The 22500-nt window shown below is 43.1% G+C and overlaps 2 protein-coding genes across 5 annotated transcripts in view; both read right to left on the bottom strand.

Annotated features, from left to right (window-relative positions):
* The window catches only part of LOC116223775 (avidin-related protein 3-like), a 1923-nt gene extending 82 nt beyond the window's left edge, over positions 1 to 1841 (bottom strand). The window contains exons 1-5 of the mRNA XM_031581694.1: positions 1811 to 1841; positions 1686 to 1722; positions 1151 to 1352; positions 765 to 882; positions 1 to 680 (exon numbers count right to left, since the gene is read on the bottom strand). The exon at positions 1 to 680 is cut by the window's left edge and continues 82 nt beyond it. Of these exons, the coding sequence (XP_031437554.1) occupies positions 644 to 680; positions 765 to 882; positions 1151 to 1352; positions 1686 to 1694 (366 nt within the window). The 5' untranslated portion in view covers positions 1695 to 1722; positions 1811 to 1841 and the 3' untranslated portion in view covers positions 1 to 643. The remainder of the gene's footprint in view (positions 681 to 764; positions 883 to 1150; positions 1353 to 1685; positions 1723 to 1810) is intronic.
* Positions 1842 to 11404: 9563 nt separating this feature from the next.
* The window catches only part of rtn1b (reticulon 1b), a 47416-nt gene continuing 36320 nt past the window's right edge, over positions 11405 to 22500 (bottom strand). For 2 of the 4 annotated variants that reach the window (XM_031581212.1, XM_031581214.1), the window contains exons 4-9: positions 15475 to 15682; positions 14857 to 15001; positions 14266 to 14335; positions 13077 to 13123; positions 12907 to 12965; positions 11405 to 12619 (exon numbers count right to left, since the gene is read on the bottom strand). In XM_031581212.1, the coding sequence (XP_031437072.1) occupies positions 12577 to 12619; positions 12907 to 12965; positions 13077 to 13123; positions 14266 to 14335; positions 14857 to 15001; positions 15475 to 15682 (572 nt within the window). In that variant the 3' untranslated portion in view covers positions 11405 to 12576. Of the gene's footprint in view, positions 12620 to 12906; positions 12966 to 13076; positions 13124 to 14265; positions 14336 to 14856; positions 15002 to 15474; positions 15683 to 22310 lie in introns of all 4 variants that reach the window. The other 2 variants (XM_031581215.2, XM_031581213.2) reach the window with 2 other exon arrangements.

The following is a 22500-nucleotide window of genomic DNA, read 5'->3' on the forward strand; positions in this document are numbered from 1 at the left end:
GCCTGAATCAAGAGGAATAACAAAATAATGACATATGTAATAACTTTAAGTGAGTATTTCTGAGATGATTTGAAATGGAAAAGAAAAACACCAACATGAACTACAGACAACAGAACTAACTAATAAGTGGTGGATATGATTTATTTTAATTTTTGTTTATGTTCCTTCCTTGCATTAACAATTTTTTTCACTAAAAACAAGTTAAAGTGAGCTAAATCAAAACAAAGAAAAGAGTTTGAAAGATAACCTGAGTTATTTGTGCTGTTGCCCCAAAGCTGACAAAATGTTTCCTGTTACAGTCGAGCGAGAAAAAGGTCAAATTTTCCACAAGCCCTCGTGCCCTTTGCTTTTCCCCTCACATGGAAGGAATGGTCCTCTGTCATGTCTGACAACATTCACTATGACACTCAGTATTCCCAGCATGCATCAGGCAGCTATGCATGTTGCATTGAGAGTGCAGCCCCACCAGCCCTGTTTGGGATGTATTGGTCATATTTGGAGCAACTACTGTATATCAATGTGCTACTTGTGTTACATTAAGTAAATTACAGACAGAAAAAGCTTTGATTTCTTTCACAGGTTAATGCTATGGACAAAAGAAGCGCTAGGTTAAGAATTGTTTATCAGCTCTTTGCTCTCCTTTTCATTCTATTTTTCTCTTGAATGTGTTCTCTCCAACCCTGCAGACAAATGACTGGGCATTACTGGTATATTCATAATAAAAAAAATCACAAAGAAGTAATTTGATGCAGTGCGCAGCTTACCTTGTGGCTCCCCAGTTGTTGCTGTGGTCATCCACAGCAGCACGCATGAGCCATATGGTTTTGAGGACTTCCTCCCCATCGTGGTTGAAATATTGCCCAACGACTGCATTGCAAGTGTCTGCAGAGAGACACACACACACGCACACACACACACACACACACACACACACACACACACACACACAGACAGAGACACGCGCACACACACACACACACGCACACACACACCACACACAGAGAGAGACACGCGCACACACACACACACACAGAGAGACACACGCACACACACACACACACACACACACACACACACACACACACAGGTCACTAATGTATCAGTGCATGAGAACACACCTCTGCATTCTAGAATGCGTTGCAGCCCATACCTCCTCCGATTTCGCCCATGGATACACAGAAGCTGAAGCTAGGACAGCCTGTCTTGGTGTGATTGACAAGTCCTGTCATGGGCACTGAGGCTTCTCTTGGTGTGCCCACTGCTATCTTGTACCAGCCGCTCAGCTTTCCCGGCTCAGGCTCCTCTATGTTAACTTCTGTGCAATCTCCATTGGTCCAGAGTCCAACCAAAGTCTTCATAGAGTTATAAACAACATGGATGTTTTTACAGCATTACATGCAGACAGTTAGTTTGCATATATTATTAAGAGTAGTAGTATGTCTATGAGTATGTCTAGGTCTCACTTCATAACACAGTAAGTGCCCTTTTACTAAAATACAAAGTGCGTCATGAAAATTATATTTGAGTACATACATTATAGATGTTATAGGGACATTTTTATTTGTTTAACAATCAGATAATATGATACTGCTGACTGCATTGTTAAGTTGTATTATCTATGACTGATTTTAACTTTGATTAACATTTCATTTATCAACTAATATTGCATTGTGTAAAGTTATTACCTTTGCCATTGCTAGCCTGTCCTGGGTATGTTGTTCTCTGCGACAAAAAAAAGATTAGGTTATGACAATAGAGTGAAAACAGAACAACAACAAACAAAGAAGCTGCATTAGTGTATGGTTCTAACCTGGGAGAAATGCCCCTCTTGGTCAAAGATCCTGTACAGGGATTTGGGGCCCCCTGTTATATACTTTGCACAGCCCTTGAAACACCACAATTTCCCTTTTTTTTCTGTGAGCAAAGTCTGTCTGCTCGCGGTAAGACGACACGCCTACCCAACACCACGACTTCTTCACGGCAGAAGAATGTGCCTGGTGCTGACTCTGGTATGGATGTGGCCTTGATTCTGCATAGGTCTGATGTAACGTTAGCCAGCGTGGTACAGTTCTGTGCAGTGAGTAAACCTCACTCCCCCACTCCTTAAGAGACGTGTTAGTGTGTGTGTGTGTGTGTGTGTGTGTGTGTGTTAGTGTGTTAGTGTGTGTGTGTGTGTCTATGTCTGGTGTATATGTAATGTTAGCCGGAGAGGAACAGTGCTGTGCAGTGAGTAAACCTCACTCCCCGACTCCTTAAGAGACGTACTAGCATCAGACCTGCCGCTTACACCTACATTACCCTTCAGTAGTAAACTAACGGTATCTAAATTTATAACATAAAAATGCCCACATACTTGGTTGTGAGAAGTCCTATCCATACCATATATAATCACATCAAGGAAACTGCAGTGGCTTCAACCATTTACCAGACATGTGTCTATATAGGCCCATCGCCCAAGTATTTAGACATGCAAGTATTAAGACATGCAAGTATTTCGACATGCAAGTATTTAGACAAGCAAACACACAAACCTGAATTTGATCAGTTCTGTATTTTTGAGCGATAGGAATATGATTGATGACACAGACTATCATACAAAAATGTATTTGGGCAGTGCAAAACAACAGTTTAACACATATCATTTTTTCTTTCCTTTAGAATAATCTTTAAAAAAGACAATATATATATATAAACTAGGGCTGTGAAATGATTAAATTTTTTAATCAGATTAATCACAGGTTTCTGTGGATTAATCATGATTAATCACATATTACCAATTTTCTCGGTATATTTTTGTGAGAACAAAAAGATTTATGACAAAGGACGGATATATACATTTAACACGTTTTCTTTTTTTATTAATAAAAAAAAAACAATGGTGCTGCAACTCAGCAATTCTTTAGCAGTTGGTATGGTTGAATTTTTTTTTTTTTTTCTTTTTAAATCAAACAGAAATGATTTGGGCTTCTTAGCCATTGTTTGTATAGGATGTTTGAACATGTTTCTCTTTTTTGTCAAACAACCATTAACCACACCATGACACAATCTAATGCCTCTAAATGCCCTTTTACAGTAGTCTAGCCGCGGCTATCATATTACGTGCACTGTCTTTCCCTATAGTGGTAGTTTTGTCTTCAATTGCCCAGTTTGGAACTGTTGTGCACATGCCTCTGCAAAGTGGCGCTCTTCTGTTTAAATGCACGTTAGTGTAAACGACTTTAACTTCCATTCGTCGGTGATTAGATGTGCAGTTACACCCAGGTAGTTAACGTTACTCACAGAAGTCCAGTGATCCCCTGTCAGCACCTGATGTTTCTTAGCAGCCAAGTCATTTTACTTTTTTTTCTTTTCAGCTTCATACAGCTCGTGGATTTTTGTGATTATTGTGTCTTCGCGGTGCTTTGATGCTCGAGTCCCCCGTTGCCACTCGCAAAACTTCGGTGAACCCCACGTCCTCAACAACATGAATCGGTTTACAGCTTTTTGCAATCCATTTAGCAACTGTGCTAGTCAACTTTGCACAGGCAGACTTAATGAGGGGCCTACGTTGTTCAGTGAGGGTGGTGTGGCGCATTCCACTTTAACTCCCCTCGCTGACCAACGCATGCATAGCGTTGAGGTGGTACTTAAGGCTGATATTGCTACGGTGAAACGATAACGTCTTCCCGCAGAGTGTGCATATCACTTTGGTTTTATTGAATGTTCCATCTTTTTTTTTTTTAAACACGAACTTCCCATTACAGCGGCGAGCCGGCAACTAATGCAGATTGGGCGGAATTGTGGGTATATTGGAAGCTCATTTTGCGCATGCGTTAAATGCGTTAAAAAAATTAACTAATTAATTCTGTAATTTAATCATAACGCGTTAACGCGTTATTTTTCACAGCTCTAATATAAACGTCATGTAACAGTGACTCACGACCAATGAGAAGCTCTCTTTGGGTAGTGGAACATAACATGACAGACAGGCTGAGTGAGAGCAGCAGAGTGTCCTTCTATCTCGTCCAAATCGCCCCGTCTTCATAGTCTCACCTGTAACATGTCTCTCCCATAGATTTGCACTGAATCATAGTCTCACCTGTAACATGTCTCTCCCATAGATTTGCACTGAATTTATTCTCAAACATACGGAACAATGCGTGTCCCGAATTAGTTTAATACGGAACACGTCCTTTAGTGTCCAATTACGGGATAATTGTGTATTTTACGGAATGGTTGGCAACCCTACTCAGACAGCCCTGAGATTTTCCAATTGAAGATATCTGTGTGATCTTATATGCAAGACATCAGGACAAAGTTTTATATTGACAGAATATCCACCTGTGTAACACCATTTGTCCTAGATTACCTAATCTCTGAATTCAGTTGGTGACATTGTATCCGTGGATTGTGACAAAATCTGCAGCAGATGAGTCTTCTTTCTAAAACTACCCACCTGGGCTCCTTTCCCATTGAAAGCAATGCTTCTTCTTTGACCTTAAAGCTCGTGTTACTCTATTCATAACCCACATGGAACTTGAATGGCTCCAAATTCACAGCTGGTCCTTTTAGATGATGCTACCCCCAAGAGGAAAGGAAACTACTCACGTGCAACAGCTAGGTTTCAATTCTTGTTGACAGATGAGCTAGACCATATTATTACCACAGGAACACCAAAACCAACCAACTTTAAGGAAGCTTTCACGCTTTTTAGCACGTTGTTCCCCTTCTGAAACAGCATCTTCAATTCTTTCAAGACTATCCCCCTATGTGTCTGTGTCTTCTAACATTTTATTCCTCAATTACCTCGAGTGATCGCGAAAATAAGTTATTTGATGACATTTGTTGGCCAGCGGATAGCATGTTAAGACCTTAACAGCTCATAATCTTTTGCCACGCGCATACGCACATGCGTCCATCTGAAGGCATACATAGTAATCATAGATTACTGAATGAAGAATCTCTGTGCCAAATGAGTTGTGTGATTGTCTGTATGCTTGAAGTGCTAACACATGGCAAAGACACACAAGAGATACTGAACCAATAGAAGTGAATTAATATACATATCAATGACTAAAACTGGCCCATAACTTTGTTCCTGTTTCACCTAGAAATGGGCAGGCAATGCCAGTGTCAATGGTTAAAGCTCTAGAGCGAAGACACGTGAATGATATTATGCTGTTGCTTTGTAACTGCTAAATAATAAATGCATAAAATCTGTTGCTGGGGGTTTGACTACATCAGAGGACACATACTCCTTGTGGGGGCCTGAGAGCTTTTTGGAGGTTTATCCTAGGTTGTGCTACATTTGTATGATCTTCAGTGAAAAGGGTCTAGCAGACCAAGGCAGTCCAGAGGGTCTCGACTGAAACGAAAATTGGCATGACACCACGGTACGGCACCCCCTTGCCCACCGTCTCCTTGCGCCATCCTCTGTGTGTGAGAAGATGAAGGGGGGTGTAGTCAGTGGCAGGTCAACAGAGAGTGTGGTCTGGAGAGGAGATGTCACAGACAAGGCCTAATTGTGTCTGTCAGTCCGTGTGCTGGGGTGCATGATGTCATTGCCGTAGGCAGGGTGGCTGGGTAGGGAGAGTAATGGGTTCAGACAGGACTGCAGTGTAGCATCCCAAACACCAGGGGGCAGCGTGGATGATATTCATTCTAATAGATAATTATATCCCTGGTCAGATTTGTTTATGGCTTTAATTCCTTGTCACATCAGGCCATCAGAGAATCCTTTTGTTGTGTGCTGTGTCTGTGATCTGTGACCTTATGCTGTGTCTGTCTGTCTGTCTGTCTGTCTGTCTGTCTGTCTGTCTGTCTGTCTGTCTGTCTGTCTGTCTGTCTGTGTGTGTGTGTGTGTGTGTGTGTGTGTGTGTATGCGTGCAGGTCTGTCTGTCTGTCTGTCTGTCTGTCTGTCTGTGTGTGTGTGTGTGTGTGTGTGTATGTGTGTGTGTGTGTGTGTATGCGTGCAGGTCTGTCTGTCTGTCTGTCTGTCTGTCTGTCTGTCTGTCTGTCTGTCTGTCTGTCTGTCTGTCTGTCTGTCTGTCTGTGTGTCTGTGTGTGTGTGTGTGTGTGTGTGTGTGTGTGCATGTATGTGTGTGTGTGTGTGTGTGTGTGTGTGTATGCGTGCAGGTCTGTCTGTCTGTCTGTCTGTCTGTCTGTCTGTGTGTGTGTGTGTGTGTGTGTGTGTGCATGTCTGTGTGTGTGTGTGTGTGTGTGTGTGTGTGTGTCTGTCTGTGTGTGTGTGTGCATGTCTGTGTGCATGCGTGCATGTGTATGTTCCATTGTATTAGCACCCAGTAAAATAGGCCTTTTCCTCTTCATTTTAAGTGTTATGCAATTTCCTTGTGTAACATTAAAAAAACCTCTGATGTCTGGATGGACAGAGTTCCACTCTGATGACAGAATTGGGAGTAAAGGCCCCAGGGAGAGGAGTGGTGAGTGAATGTATCTGAGCACTGTGGCGTAGGGGGGGGGGGGGGGATGTTTATCGCAGCAGAGCGGTTAGATGAACCACGGCCAAGTGATGCTGAAAGTGTCCGCAGGTGCACTCTGACTAGAGAGACAAGGAGAGTAGAGATCACAGAGAGATGTGGGAAGAGAAAGAAGAAAGAAGAAAAAGGAGATGTGGAAAGAGAAAGAAGAGAGTGGAGAGAGAATGGGTCTGTTATTTGTATGCTTTTTTTGTACTTTGGAAGTTCACTTCAACCTAGTGGCTTTGAGGCTTGTCATTTTGAATGACCTATAAAATAATCTGAGCATTGTCTCCACTGTCTAGAGTTATAACTGAGCGTCATTTCAAGATCATTTTATTATCCAACCCAAAACAAATACATGGCCCGCATTTGGCACATTAGATTAGATCGGATTCTCGAGCTTGTCTCCCCAGCCATGCTGTCTGGGTGTTGTGACATGTCCAGAGACCTTTAATCCGTGGCTAAGGTGTTTCTATTTCGAGGGAGGATGGATCAAACACTGTGGTCCCTGTCAGGCTGCTTCAAGGACTGGTGCAGGTCTGACCTCTACTGGCCAAAAATAGTATTACAAGTGCAGTGGAACAGGACCAGCTGCTAAACGACAGTTTAGCCTATGCGTAACATTTTTAACAGCTGTTGTGACTGTATGTGTGTGTGTGTTTGTACATTATATACAGGTGTGCCAAGCTTGTTGCGTCATACCCAAGAAGACATGAGGCTGTAATCACTGCCAAAGGTGCTTCAATTGTGTACTGAGTAATACTTATGTCAAGCTGATATTTCAGTTTTTCCTTTTTCATAAATTTGCAAACATTTCTAAAATCATGTTTTCACTTTGTCATTATGCTGTATTGAGTGTAGATTTACGAGGGAAAAATGAATTTAAACAATTTTAAGCAATGTGAAAAAATACTCTCTGAATACTCCCTGTTTTCCACAGTGTGTGTGTGCATATGTGTGTATTGCACGTGTGTACTCACCATATTTGCATGGGTTTGTGGTAATGATTTCCATCATGTGGATTTCCATCGTCTCCCCTGTAGGTGTGGAGTCTCAACCCAGACAGGAGCTGACCTTTCCTCAGGTGCAGCTGTGTCCCAGACAGCCCAGAGAGCTACAGGGGCTACCATCCTGAAGTGACCGTCTGCCAGCCCAGAACAAGAGGAACTCACCACACTCACGCTCACACTGACATGAACACTCTTGAATAAAAAAAAAAGAGGTTCATCTTGAGTTTAAAGGTTGATGCAAAGTGATGTGGGACGAGTTAGTCCTGCACAAGAAATACTAGGTCCTTTGCTTTTATCTTTGAAGAAAGGGGATAGTTCTACTGAGGTTCGACTACCACATGAGCAAGGACAGTGTCTTTCTTGTAAAAGTCATATGTTATTGATTATCAGTGCAGATACAAACAGCTGTTTCCTGTAGAGGCACAGCCAGACCCATATAATTAGTGACTCATATTGTGTCACATTTCAGAAATATGAATCAATGTAGTTGGTCCAAATATTGATTATAAGTCTTCTTTTACCCGCACTGGCAAGAGATACCAAAATACAAGGATTCCGGAATTTTCCAAGACAACACAGTTAAAAAAACAGACTAATCTAAGGCACAGATCTTGTTTTTTTTCTATTGCTAAAACACAATTTCTGAAACTAGGGCCGTCTTTGTCAAAACTCTATACACACAAACATGTACACAACATACTTTACATCTACAACTGATGAGGTGATAATCAGTGTTACGTGGGCCAAAAGGGGCATAGTGGTGTGGTGTCTGAGGTGTGGTGCTTGTTGTTAAAGCAGCAATACAGACTTCTGTTCCTAAACTAGTAAGCAAACTACCTAAAAGGCATGCAAAAAACCTTGCAAACACCACGAAAAGCCCAGGCAATACTGATAGAAGCTTGCCAACACACTAACTGCTGTCTTTTGGCAGTATAGCTGGCAATGTCATGCATGTGAAAGCTTTTCTTCCATTTTTGCCGGTTGTTCCAGCCCGGTACATGGAACTACATAGGGCATATCCTGGATCGCTAGTGGGGAATACAGAGGTGTTTATCTGTCCTTCACATGACCATATGCTATCAAAATGAATTTGAGGATGGTACCGAAACTAGTTGCCTTTAAAACCATACTTCAAAAAGTGTCAAATTGTTGCATAGTGTTACTTTAAACTGACGCCTTGCAATTCTTCAAAAATAGAATGTGGATGTTTAGGGTCCCCCATTAGATCCTCTGTAAAATCAGATAGAGGGGAGGGTTCTTTACCGGTCCTCATAAAATGCTCTGATGACAAACTGCTACAGTGTAGCGGCTCAAATTAGGCTGGACCCTCTGACCAGGCTCCTGGCGACTCAACTAATGGTTCATTTCATGGTCATTCAAAATGGCCTACATCTCATCTGTGACAGTTCTCTCGCTTCTACTGATCTGTCCTCTCGCCACTCCTCATCCTTCTCGTCCTCGTCGTCGTCGTCGTCGTCCTTCTCCGTCATCATCATCTTCCTCCTCTTCATCCAACTCTCAACTCTCCAAAATTGGGCTCCATTGCAGTGCACACTGAAGAGCAAAACCTGAATCCTATTTATAGTGTGATTTTTTAAGTGATCTAATTAGTGTACAAGTGTTCACATGTGTGTTCCGGGGTGCATGTAATTGATACACGAGTCTTTACACACACACACACACACACGCAGGTTTTAGTTTTTTGCATGATGTGTGTAATGTAGATAACCATGTTTAGGTATTTGCAAAAAAGTGTGTTTTAGAATTTCAAACTTACTGTGAAGCAGAGGATGTGCTTATAGTGTAGCATACCTGTTCAATTGACAGGCTACTTGAGTTAGCGGTTTCAATAATTATGCCACAAGTACAGTTTCTTTGTGTCTCAGCAGCTGCAGAAACTGTGATGAGCAGAGGGCTGTGGCATCTCTAACAGGCTAACTGATGAGCTCATGGCCCAATCATTCTGCCCCACCCCCTATGCCTATTCCTGCCCCAATTTCCCTGCACTCAGGGTGCAATGTACCAATGTCACCAACAGATGGCGATCTGTCTGTTTATTTGGCCTTGGCAAAGTGATATTCTTTTACAGTAAGGTCAAGATGTTTATTTTCTCTAATGGCTTTTCATATGGACATTCACCAGTAGTGACATGTACTGGTATGATGTTTTACATTTTTGTGTCATCACTAGCCATTGTATTCTATTTGATGACACCCGATTGCATGTCTGTTGTCTGGGCAAATCTCAATCATGATAGGAAGGTTTAAGTGGCATGTCCACTGACATACAGGATACGGTGGCATATATATTGTTTTACTAGCCGATCATGATTGTGACCGATCCTTACTTAGAGTTATAGGCCAAGGTGGTATGTCACATAGACCTGTAAGGCAGAGCCCGGTGATGTTTTTGGTGAAGACACATCATGTTATCAAGAGGGTTGTAATAGAACATTAAAGACGAGTACACCTGATAGGCATATAGAATTACCAATCAAAGAAAACCTTCATGTAATTGATTTAAAAAAAAAGCCTCTCTTAAGTTGCTATCCCATTGCTCTAAATGTGTCAACAACATTCAAATGTACCTCTTTCATACAACGAAAACCTTTTGTTTTTGACTTTGTGTGACTTCACGTGATGGAAAGCGCCCTTTTGTTTTGAGTCATTGCTGGCTGGTCTCCCAACGAGCACAGCATCCTTGTCATCGCCACCTGTTCCTCGACGCACAGGCGTGCTGTTCCACAGGCGTGCTGTGCTTGGAGACAGGCTCAGGTGCACTATGGGAGCCCAGCGTATGCTGACGCCTACTTAGTGGAGTAATGGATTCATCGTTGAAGTCCATCAATTCAGAACAGTTTAATGTAACAAAAAAAGTGTTTTTGTTTTCATCAAAGCATCGTTGTATGACATTAGTCTGACATGATGAGCCACCTTGGAGGCCTAACTAGGACACATCACTGACATCTCTGCAAGGAGTGTAGAGCGTATAGTCTAAGGGTAAGGAATTGAGAATAACAATTATTAAGAGTAACCTTTCAGAAATAGTGCATCTTAAGAATTATCAATAGATTTTTCTCTCTTAAAACTCTCTCTTAACAGTCTATACGGATCTGAGTTGAACCTTATGTCAGTTTATGTTGTTTTTTCTTCCACCCTCTTTACTCAGGTTAAAGTGTGATCTTTACAGTCTCTGTTCATAATGATCATGATATACTTATGGTTTTTACAGTCTCTGATAATAATGATCATGATATAGTTATGGTTTTTACAGCCTCTGATAATAATGATCATGTTATAGTGTGATCTTTACAGCCTCTGTTCATAATGATCATGTTATAGTGTGATTTTTACAGTCTCTGTTCATAATGATCATGATATAGTTATGGTTTTTACAGCCTCTGATAATAATGATCATGTTATAGTGTGATCTTTACAGCTTCTGATCATAAAGATCATGTTACAGTGACAATCCATAGTTGATTCTTGAAACTTCCAAAAAACCTCCACTGGCTCTTTCATAGCATACGGATGATTCCTGTCGGTCTGCTAAGCCTCAATAAAATCTGTAGTCGTTCAGGACTATATTGTGTATACTAAATGACAGAGAAGTGATAAACAATGTGCAATTAAAATGTTTGTGTTTTGTAAGTACATTTATAAAGATACACACACACTCACATACCCCCCCCCCAACACAGACAGACAGGCACGCACACACACACACACAGAAAGACAGACAGGCACGCACACACACACACACACCCACACACACCCACAGAAAGACAGACAGACAGGCACGCAGACACACACACACACACACACACACACACACACACACACACACACACACACACACACACACACACACACACACACACACACACACACTCAGACACCGAACAAGGGGCCAGAGACAGAGCGGACAAACCTGGTGTACATTTAAGAACATTTATTTTCGCATTCATTAATGGTTACATCTTAAGTGCAAATAGTTAAGAGTCCATGGCTAAGAAAAAAACAGTAAAGTAAAGAAAACAACCACACTGAGACAGAGTACAAAGTTGGACAGGTTCACCAAGCTGGCCATCACTCGCTAGAGCTTCCTCCCGTCTCTCTTTCTCGCAGTTTTGTTTTTTTAAAAGAAGTGGTCTTGATGACGGTACCCAAAAACATGAGTCGGTGTAATTCCTTAAAGAGTTATACAAAAGAACAAACGCTATACGAGTTAACCATTCCTAATCCGAACACTGCTATATATAGTCGCTTTTTTTTTTGTGCCAGACAACACAACAAAAGAAAAAAGAAAAAGGTCCAAGAGTCAAGCTGTTTATATGTTTACAGGTATATCGATAGAAGAGAAGCCCCACCCGTTGCCCCGGCAACAATAAGCTTTTTCAATTTTATGATTTACTTTGTTTTGTTTATATTTTTTTTGTTTGAAGAAGAAGAGACTATCACAGGAGAGCACTAAAGCTGGAGAGATCCTTCACGCACTACTAAGAAATGCCTTCAGCACAGCTGAGAAAGGAGCGGAAGATAAAAGGGAAAGGATGAAAAAGAAAAGAAAGTTTTTTTTTTGTTCAGACTCTTGACTTCATGCACTTAATAAAGCGACACAAAAAACACACCTAGTTCTTTTTTTAAATTCATTTTACATGGTTTAACATTGTTAATGTTTTTTTTTTTTAGTTTTTTTTTCTGACTAGATCTTAGTGCTTGACATGAGCGACAGAGAGCGCTGTTTTGACTCTATCGTTATGACGACGGACAGCAGGGGTGGGGACTTCTCCTTTACAGCGTGGCTTCAGCTTCTAAACACCACAGTGCACACAAAATAAGACTATGTTCCAGTGACCATGTGGTGTGTGGCATGTTTATATTTGCGTTTGCATGTATGTGAGCCTATGTACGTATGTATGCATGAGTTCACGTATGCATTTATGTGTGTGTGTGTGTGTGAGTTCATGAGTGTATGTGTGTATATCTGCATGTGTGTGAACGTGCGTTTATCTGTGTATGGGAGCCCTCCGATCATTCAGCCTTCCCTGGGATGGGGAGGGCAAGAGTGATTGGGGGCTTTGAGCCTTTCCTGTGGGCTTTAGGGGCCTACTCAGCCTTTCGCTTGGCCCCTGGGATCTTCTCCTGGATCCTGTGGATATAAATAAGGCGCTCCAGTAAATAAACCTGTGGTCATTAAGGTCAAATCAAACATGACGGAATAACAACGCTATGAACTAGGCTATGTTTTATTAAATAATGTTGTGTTAAGTCATGCTATGTTGTGTTTATGGAATTTGGCAGACACTTTTGTCCAAAGCGACTTGCAGAACTACGAACTAGGCTATAAACTATTTGCTTTCCATCTACGGGACGGGAGAATCAAACAGCATGGAATAACTATGCAATGACCTATGAACCAGGTTATCATATACTTACTTCCCAACTACAGAGTTGACCTGAGTCCTTATTAGGCCCATGTACTGGTCAATCTGTGCCTGGGGGAAAAGGAGAGAGAGAGAGAGACAGAGAGATGTTAGTGAAGAAGTGACTCACAGTGTGACCAGTCTTCATGATGCTGTACCAGTGCATGTTGCTGTGGCTCTTACCTGGTATTTCTCATACACCACAGGCATGGAGAACATGGACACCACAGCTGGAGGGAGAGAGGGAGAGAGGGAGAGAGAGAGAGAGAGAGAGAGAAAGAACAAGATAACATTAGAGACAGCAGTCCTATAGACAAATCCGGCGACTTGTTTGTGTGTTCCACCATCTTGTGGCACTAGTATTGCTGTGGTGGCAAGTTGCAGTGACTCAGTGACAGCAGCATGGGTAGTGTGATTGATGATGTTAGGCAGTGGCTCCCAGTTACTGATGAAGGTAGTGGTACCTGATTTGGATGGCGATCTTTACGATTATTGAAATTTTACATATTAGTTATTATTAGATAGAGTAATAGAGAAAAACTTGACCATTCGACACATTTCAATAGATGAAGTGTAATTTACAACTAATACTATAATATAGTCACTGTATGAGCTAGCTAGCTAGCTTTTCATAGGTAATCAAGATTATTGTTTTGTTATTGGTATTGAGAACAAAGTCTTTTCTGTAAGTATTCTTGATCCACTTCTGGCTAACATCTTGGTCCTCTGCACGCCCAGGGAATCCATGTAAAGTGTATGGTTTCAAACAGGGGCACTCTTCATGAAGTAAAGGCTTGTGTTTGTCGCATTGAGTTGTTTTGTTTGCCACAACTGTTGAGCTGCTGAGAATTACACAGGTGCTTCCCGATTTCCTCGACATCGTTGTCAAAAGTAACGTTACAAAGTAAAGGTAAAACTACAGCTTGCATTAACACGTGAGCATATTGTTTTTTTTTATGTTTTACGTTTATTGTATGTCTATTTTTATGTTAATCACTGTCCATATAATTTCTTTGTGCACGTAATTTCTTTGCTGTTAAGCACTTTGAGCTGCATTGCTTTGTATATAACATGCTATACAAATAAAGTTTATTATTATTATTATTATTATTGTTGTTGGGAGATGCCACCACAGTAATGGCGACTTGTTTACCTTCACTACTTCGGCGATTCGTCTCCCAAGCTGTCTGTGTTTGTTCTTCCATCAGCTCCTCTCATAAAAGGTAACATAAATCTCTAACTTTATGTTTTGTTTGTTTTTTTGTCTTTCCAAGAGGAGCTGGTGGATGTAAGCAACCTCAGCCGAAGAGTGACAAAACAACTTCATTCACTCATTATTTCCAGAGGCGCGAGGAGGACCGGGAGCACTTACCCATGATGAGCAGAGTGAGTCCATTGAAGAGGGCTCCCACGTAGGTCAGAAGCCACATCAGAACAGCAAACTGCATGATGCACAAAACAAACCATTAGCAGTCAGTGCTCCACAAAGCAGACACTTGAGAGAGACCACGTGTATTGAGCTGCACATGTTATGAGTGAACACGGGCAGTGTTTTGGTGAAAAGTGCACGGGATATGGGGCATTTCAAGTCAACAGCTGAGGTGATTTAGTAACAACATAGGTAATCCCAGTTTCAGCTGTTTTTTTTGTTTGTACAAATGTCAATAACAAAAACAACAGAGACGTTGCTCTTTTGCAGTACATTTCATTATAGAAGATAATTGTTAATCTGTGTTGTCTGGCATCGACTATAACTGGTTTTATACAGTATCTCTAGATTTAATCACCATAAATATCTTGAGTCTTCACTGATATGTTATGACCTGTCGGAGCCTTTTCATATAATCCCCGTGTTGCCTTATATGTTTAACATAATACTCTGATCAGCAATATGCGTACTGTATATTGACGTATTTCATACATTTTATAGGTTAAGTGGCAATGTGAATGAGCTTTGACCTACCTTTAGTGAGTCCACCAGGTCCTGTACCAGGAAGAGTCTGCGAAGCTCCTTCAGCATGCTGTTGAGGTAGGACTGCACATTCTCAGCGTACTTCTGCATCTGGTCCTGGGACAGGGAGATCTCCATATCCAGATATGCCCTGCACCAACACGGACAAATACCAGGAAGGAGTCAATATGGTAGATAGATAGAAAGACATTTCCAAGTATATCTTTGTTGGTGGTTGTTTTGTTCTTTTATTATGGTTACTGAAGGTTTTACATTAGAAAGGCCAGAGTTACATAATAACTACACATAGATACTGTAGATAGATAGATAGACAGATAAATAGACAGATAGGCAGATAGATAGATAGATACCTGAAAAAGAAAACTGTGAATCTTTTCATGGCACCACAACCTCTCATAAGCTCCTACATCTCAGCTTAATCAAAGATTAATGCACACACGCACGCAAGCACGCACACACACACACACACGCACGCAAGCACGCACACGCACACGCACACACACACACACACACACTCTCACACACACACACGCACACACACACGCACACGCACACACACACACACTCTCACACACACACACGCACACACACACACACGCACACACTCACTTGAAGGGGTGTCCCTCGTCTGTCTTCTGCACGGCCTGTAGCACGGACTTGTAGACCCTGAAGCTGATGGAGGCGGAGAGGGCGGCCAGGGCCAGGTAGGCCACCACGCTCACCACGCTGAACTGGGTCAGGCTGAAGAGCAGGAGCAGCACGCTGCCAAACAGCAGCCCTGACTGCTTCATGTCCCGCCAGTAAAGAAGCTCCATCGCTGCACAGAGACACACAGAGACGGAGAGGGAGATGGAGGCATTAGATGGGTGGATAGATAGATAGATAGAGACAGAGAGAGAGAGAGAAAGGGGGCATTTTGATAGTTAGATAGAAAGAGAGAGAGAGATATGTAGATAAGTAGATAGCGAAATAGATAGATAGATAGAATGGGGCATTTTAATAGATAGATAGATAGATAGACATTCTAATGAGACCTTGCTTATCAAGTTTCTTTCTTCTATTTGTTTAAGATTTTTCCAAACTGTTCCTCACATGTAGTGATGACATATTGATATTTGGGCCAGCCTCATGCACACTTGAGGAACAGCAGACAGACAGACAGACAGACAAACAGACAGGTAGATGGATTAAATAAACATTATAGAGTGTACTTTGAATTGCAGATGCACTTAAAACAAGGTCAGAGCTGCAGTAACATCTATACTCTCCAACTATCTAGATTCTTCTCTGACCGCTGTATTATGCAGTCACTTTTACAGGTTTTGTCACTCATTACACTTCCTCAGGATGCTCGCACAGAACGGATCATCCTCCGAAGGAGACCGTGGTGGTCATGGTAACAGCCAGGCACCGGCTGTGTGATCTGGCAGCTTTGGTGCCTGCTCCTCTGAGGTGTGGCGAGCTGTCGTGGAATGTCCCGGTGCCAATCTCCAAACCTACCAAACCACGCCCGCTAGCCTAAACCCACCAATAGACTTGCCCTAGACAATAGGATGACATCACTGTTTTTGTGGTAGCAGACGATATGTTCCAGTCAGCCATAATAAATGAGATTTAAATGAGCACTGCTTCTTATACACCAGGGCGTATCAAAATGAAAAGTAGATCTATAAAAAGAAAACTATAGATAGGCAACAGCAGGTACTACAGAATCCCCACAAATAATCCCATCCACCTTCAAACGGGTTATACTATTTCAAATCTTTGAAATCGTATAAATCTTCAAATCTTATAAAATCATAGTTCTTCTCATTCAGCACTTGCTAAGAGCATTACTGTTCCGCATTACATTACCAAAAAAATTATATATATAATATATAACGTGCTAATAAAAGGCTGATGTAAACAAGGCTGTCCAAGAACACAGTGCTGTGTCACCTGCTCCCCTTGCACATGCTCAGTAGGTGCCTCTTTGTTTTGCTCTTTTGAGGCGCGGCCGAGGCCACACATTATGCAATGGGGAAGAGTAGTGGGAGGAGGAGGAGGAGGAGGAGGAAGAGGAAGGAACCAAGGGAGCGCTGTTCTGTCAGCATCCAGCATTGGCATCCATTATTCATAGCGTTAGCGTCTGAGCTGATTTATGACAGCCAGGGTGCTAGCTTTGTATTTCTGGAGCAGAGATCTGCAGATGAACCTTACAGTACTTCCATGTAAACACACACACACACACAACAAACATGTGTGTTATAAAATCCTCTTCTCTCACTAGTGAATGCTACATAATGCGTCTGTGAAGAGAGAGAGGCAAGGTAAGGCGAAGCCAGCAGCACTTTTCCATCAAATGGTGCCTGGTCACCACGGAAACAGAGAGGAGGGTGCAGCAGCAGGGAGAGAGAGAGAGCCCTGATGCAGTTGCCATGGTGACCGGGCGCTCTAGTTTTTCTCTCCCTGGCTCTCACAAACTGACTGCCAGACGGAGTAACGAGGTGCTGACGAACTGGAGGCCGGGGGGAGGGGGAGGCTGCCCTGCCCTGCCTAGCCGAAGCTAATGCTCCCATGGAACTCGGTGGTATTAGCATCACTGCTTGTCATCGTCAACACATGACATGGAGGGGCAACACCACCTCTGAAGTCATGCCTAACAACTGCAGGAAGCAGAGAGATGTTGTTTATGTGTGTCTACTTCCCATGCCTAAAAAGCAGGGCTTAAAGGCTTAAGGTTCTCATGGGAAGGCAGGGATTGAAATGCAAAAGGTGAGGTTGAAGTGATCAAAACCAACAGAGCATTTTCAAAACCAACACCCTGCCCCCCCCCCCCCCCCCCCGCCACCTGAAAAAAAAAGAAAAGTAAAACAACATCACTTCACTTTCACTTTTATCAGCGCACCATCACAGTGTAGTTTAACAACATGCCAATGGGTCATAGTTACAAAAGCCTAGCACAGTTTCCAATGTCCTGATGATGAAAGGAGCCTGCCAGTGTGTACAACATGACAGCTGTCACTCTACACTATGTCCCTGTCAAGCCAAGCAGTCAGGCTTAGCTTCACAAGAGCTAAGAGAAAGAGAGAGCGAGAGATGGAGAGAGAGAGATGGAGAGAGAGATAGAGAGAGAGAGATGGAGAGAGAGAGATGGAGAGAGAGATGGAGAGATAGAGAGAGAGAGATGGAGAGAGAGAGAGATGGAGAGAGAGACAGAGAGAGAGATGGAGAGATAGAGAGAGAGAGATGGAGAGAGAGAGAGAGAGATGGAGAGAGAGAGAGAGAGAGATGGAGAGAGAGTTGGAGAGAGAGGGCAAGCTATGGGATAGGGAGAGTAACTGACAAACTAACGCAGTGACTGAATTCTGAACACACCAAATGTCTAGTTCAATCGGCAGCACTAAAGAAGGGCTGCTTTGAGGGAATATTTATATTTTGGAAAGGGGTTACTTTCATGGAAAGGGGTTACTTATTCCTTAATAATGTACAGGACATACCTAGTTTCTTTGCTGACATCAAGATGTACTGCACATATGTAATTGGACAAACTATCAGGTAGGCAAAAGTAACACACACACACATGCATGCACACACACATATGTACGCACGCGTGCATGCATGTCTTCGCAGATATGACAGAAATATATTAGCGGTACCAGTCCATTCTGTTCTTGGTGTGTTACCTGAGGTAACAGCAGCACTAAACTAGCTGCGAGATGTGTGACTTCAGTGACGTGTGACGGCTGGGGACAAAGCCACGCGGTGATGGACGGACATGATGACATGATGCCAGTCACGTCGCTTTGGTTCTGACTAATCTCTGGTCTCCCAGGGACACACAAAGAAAGAAGTATGACATCACAAGCAGTGAAGTCAGCGAATGGTCACTGGGGAAGGCTGGGATCTAACTAGCCAGCAAGAGTGCACGGGTGCGGATGAGCTCCCTGGTGCGTCACCGACACCCGGCTCAACCAATGGGAAGCCGACTACTCTTCAAGCTCTGAAACATTAGCGCGCAGAGAACGTGCCCCCGGTTGTGAAAGCCAACAGCTGCCTTTGGACTGAGATCAGATAGACACTAGGAATGCCATAATGCCTCTCACACCAATGTGTGTGAAAATAAAACACCAGCTCAAACCTCCCTAAGGACTACAATGTAATACATTGAGAAAGTGTATGTTCAGCCAACACCACACAGAGTACCTCAAAAGCTATATCTATATCCAGTACCTCAACAAAATACATACAGTACCTCAAAAGCTATATCTATATCCAGTACCTCAACAAGATACATCCAGTACCTCAAAAGCTATATCTATATCCAGTACCTCAAGAAGAGCTACATCCAGTACCTCAAGAGCTATCTACTGTATATCCAGTATCTCAACAAGTCATTCAGTACCTAGAAGCAACTGTATATCAATGGCACCAAGTGATATTTCAGTATTGTATGGTAGGCTAGCACAGAAGAGGTGTGTGGAAGAAGTGCTTTCTCCTCTAAATGGGTGAGCTATCTCCACCGCCATCCGAGGCGATGTGAAAGTGGCCCGAGGCGTGCTCGTCAACCGGTTTGAGGCACCCTCCCCACACCAATTCTGGGTTAGATGCTCCCAGCGGAGCTCTGCTTTTATCTCAATCATGCTGTAGTCACAGACCACTCCTCGATCGCCTCAAACACGGCAAACGATCTTGTGGAATGTCTTCAAAGTAAAAAAAAAAACCCGTTTGGGTGGCAGAGAGGTGGTGCTTGGTGGGGGGTGGCAAAGGGGTTACTTTCATGGAAAGGGGTTACTTATTCCTTAATAATGTACAGGACATACCTAGTTTCTTTGCTGACATCAAGATGTACTGCACATATGTAATTGGACAAACTATCAGGTAGGCAAAAGGGGGTCAGAGGCTTGGGACTGGGATGATGAATGATGGGATTGATGCCTCAGTACTGGGTCAGTGTTGTGGCGTGTAGTGATTGGGAGTTGCGATGCGGGCTGGGCTCGGGTGGCTTGATCCAGTTTCGATGCAATGAGAACAGCTTCTTCACTCTCCTCTCCCCCTCTCCTCTTGTATACTGTAGAAAGATGCCTACTTAATGATTCTGATAAAGCTAACTGCCAGATTAATAAAATTATATGAAAGAAGGATGTAACATATCAGAACCACATAATGCTTGTTTGCCTGGTTTCATGTTAAACAGTTTACCCTAATTCAACTAATTGGAGATTTTTTCTCATGTTGAATTGTGTTCAATACAGGTTGTCAAAATATGAGCAACACTAAAAACTGCAGTCTTCTTTGCCACTGAGGTAATTAGAAAATAACTAATATATTCAGTGGCATAAACCGTAAAAAAAGCAAGATTAAGATCCCACATGTTAAAGGACTTGAATATCAAACTCAGCTTATATTCTGGATTTCACAATCTTGCAGGTAGGGTACATTCTCTCGCACAATCAGTAGAGATAGAGCCAAGATGGCCGCTCCCTTTGGCCACCACACCACTCTGTTCCACTTGCCATGGCCAGAATCAGATAATGCTGACATCACAGTTGCACTGTGTCTTAGCGCTGAGGTGTGTCTCGCACTGGAACACACCTTCATAGTCACTGCTTCAAAGGCCTGAAAGAACTACAGCTGATGGATGTGTAGTGTAGGGTAGATGTCATCAGCCATGAAGTAAACCTTTTTCATTCAGCCTCGAGTTCTCCATCTTTTTGCCACCAACATTTTTCACAATTTCTCTGTTTTCTTATATCTTGGCATTGCACTGGTTCTAAAAAATGGTTGAAATTTTGCCTGGTGTTGTGATCATCACATCATCACACACAACACATCATCATCATAACCTGGCTGAACGACATAACGACAAGATAAACAAATCTTCATAGTAAATGTAAGAAGCGATTGTCAAACCAAGACCAAATATTCCTGCACACCAACTTGTGATCATCAGAGACATCGAAACGTCCTCTCCAACTTCTCAGATGAAAGTGCATGCCAATTGCCAGACTAACATAAACCACACACAAATTTCACATATGTGATATGTAAACAAAACGACTTGCTCCTCTAAGCCAGACATTTCACACAATAACAGTTTACTTCACAGAGTCTGACATATAGTGTTGGCAGCATGTAAAAAAAGAAGTGAATTCATTGACACATTCATTCATCCATCTTTCATCCTTCTTCAAATCAGTAAATCTGAATGGACACTAGTGACCATAGCAACTGCATCCTCCTGCTGGAACATTCTAGGACCCCATAGTGAGACACTGTGCCAACCGGACACAGGGAAAGGGAGAGAGAGATGGCTGCCTGCCTGCCTGCCATCCTACCAGCAGGTAGAACACACAGACACACAGCCCTTGTCTCTTGTACACTCATAAACACACCCATATAACACAGCAGCAGCACACTCAAACACACACTTCCACTTGCACACACACACACACACACACACCAAGCAGCCAGAACAAAAGACCTGCATAGGAGTAGCACATGCTGCCGGTAGAAGCAGCCCACACAGCTAAGCAGCTACATACAAGAGCAGCAGAGCATCGCCTGCTGGAGGTAGCCACGCCCCGCCACCACACAGCCCTTTTTTTCTCCCTCTCTCTCTCTCCCTCCATCTCTCCCTCACTTTTCTCTGCTTCAATCGCCATGGCAATAAACATGACAGCCAGCCAGACACAAAGAGGGAGAGGTGCTAAGGAGTGGCGGGCGCTAGCAAGCTAACCGAGCAATACTGACACACCTGGAGAGCGCATTTTTTTTTTTTTGCATTGTCATTGCATTTCTGTTGCAAATGTCCAGGCCCAGCTCTGCAGCATCTGAGGCTCGTTCAGGGGATGGAGGGATGGAGGAGGGAAGGAAGAGAGAAAGAATGAAAGAAAGGGGGATAAGGTAAGCGAGGCTAGAGGATCGAAAGGGTGTGTCTAGGACCTCAAAGAGCTGCCCCTCGATGGCCTGGTAATCTGTCTGTCACGGCCGTAGTGTTGACGACATCGGGCAGCATGCACAAAAAGTCAGAAGACGCACACGCACACAGAGACGTAACACATACATCCACAGCCACTCACACACAGAAAAAACATATCCGCATGCACAAACACGCAAAAACAGCCCTGTGCTTCTGTATGCAACCCACATCCTACCCCTACACTCTACATGCACCTAATCAGCCTCCCCCTATAACAACACCATCACAGATACACACAGACACATACACACACACACAGAGATACACACACACACACACACACACACACACACACAGACGTTTCTCTTGCCTTTCTTTGTCTCTTTCTACCCATACCAGCAGGGCCCTGACACATGTGTATTCATCCAATACCCCCACCCCCCAAATCTCTCTCCCTCCCCATCCCTTTATGGTCTTCCCACCCTACGACCCCCTCCACCTAACAACCCTCCCGACATGCGTAGCAACCACACACCCACGGTACCCTGGCACTTCCAGTTGCTCCAGAAACCCTCCATCTTGGTGGAGTCCGCTGCGGCCGTGGTGCTGCTGCTCATGCTGTGGACGCGGACCGAAGAACGCGGGGTGGCAGAGAAGGAGGAGAGAGATAAAAAAACCAGTGCGAGTAAGAGAGAGAGACGCACGCAGGAAGAGGAGGAGGAGGAAGAACAGGA

This window comes from Clupea harengus, chromosome 15 (assembly GCF_900700415.2).
Source record: "Clupea harengus chromosome 15, Ch_v2.0.2, whole genome shotgun sequence".
Lineage (NCBI taxonomy): Eukaryota > Metazoa > Chordata > Actinopteri > Clupeiformes > Clupeidae > Clupea > Clupea harengus.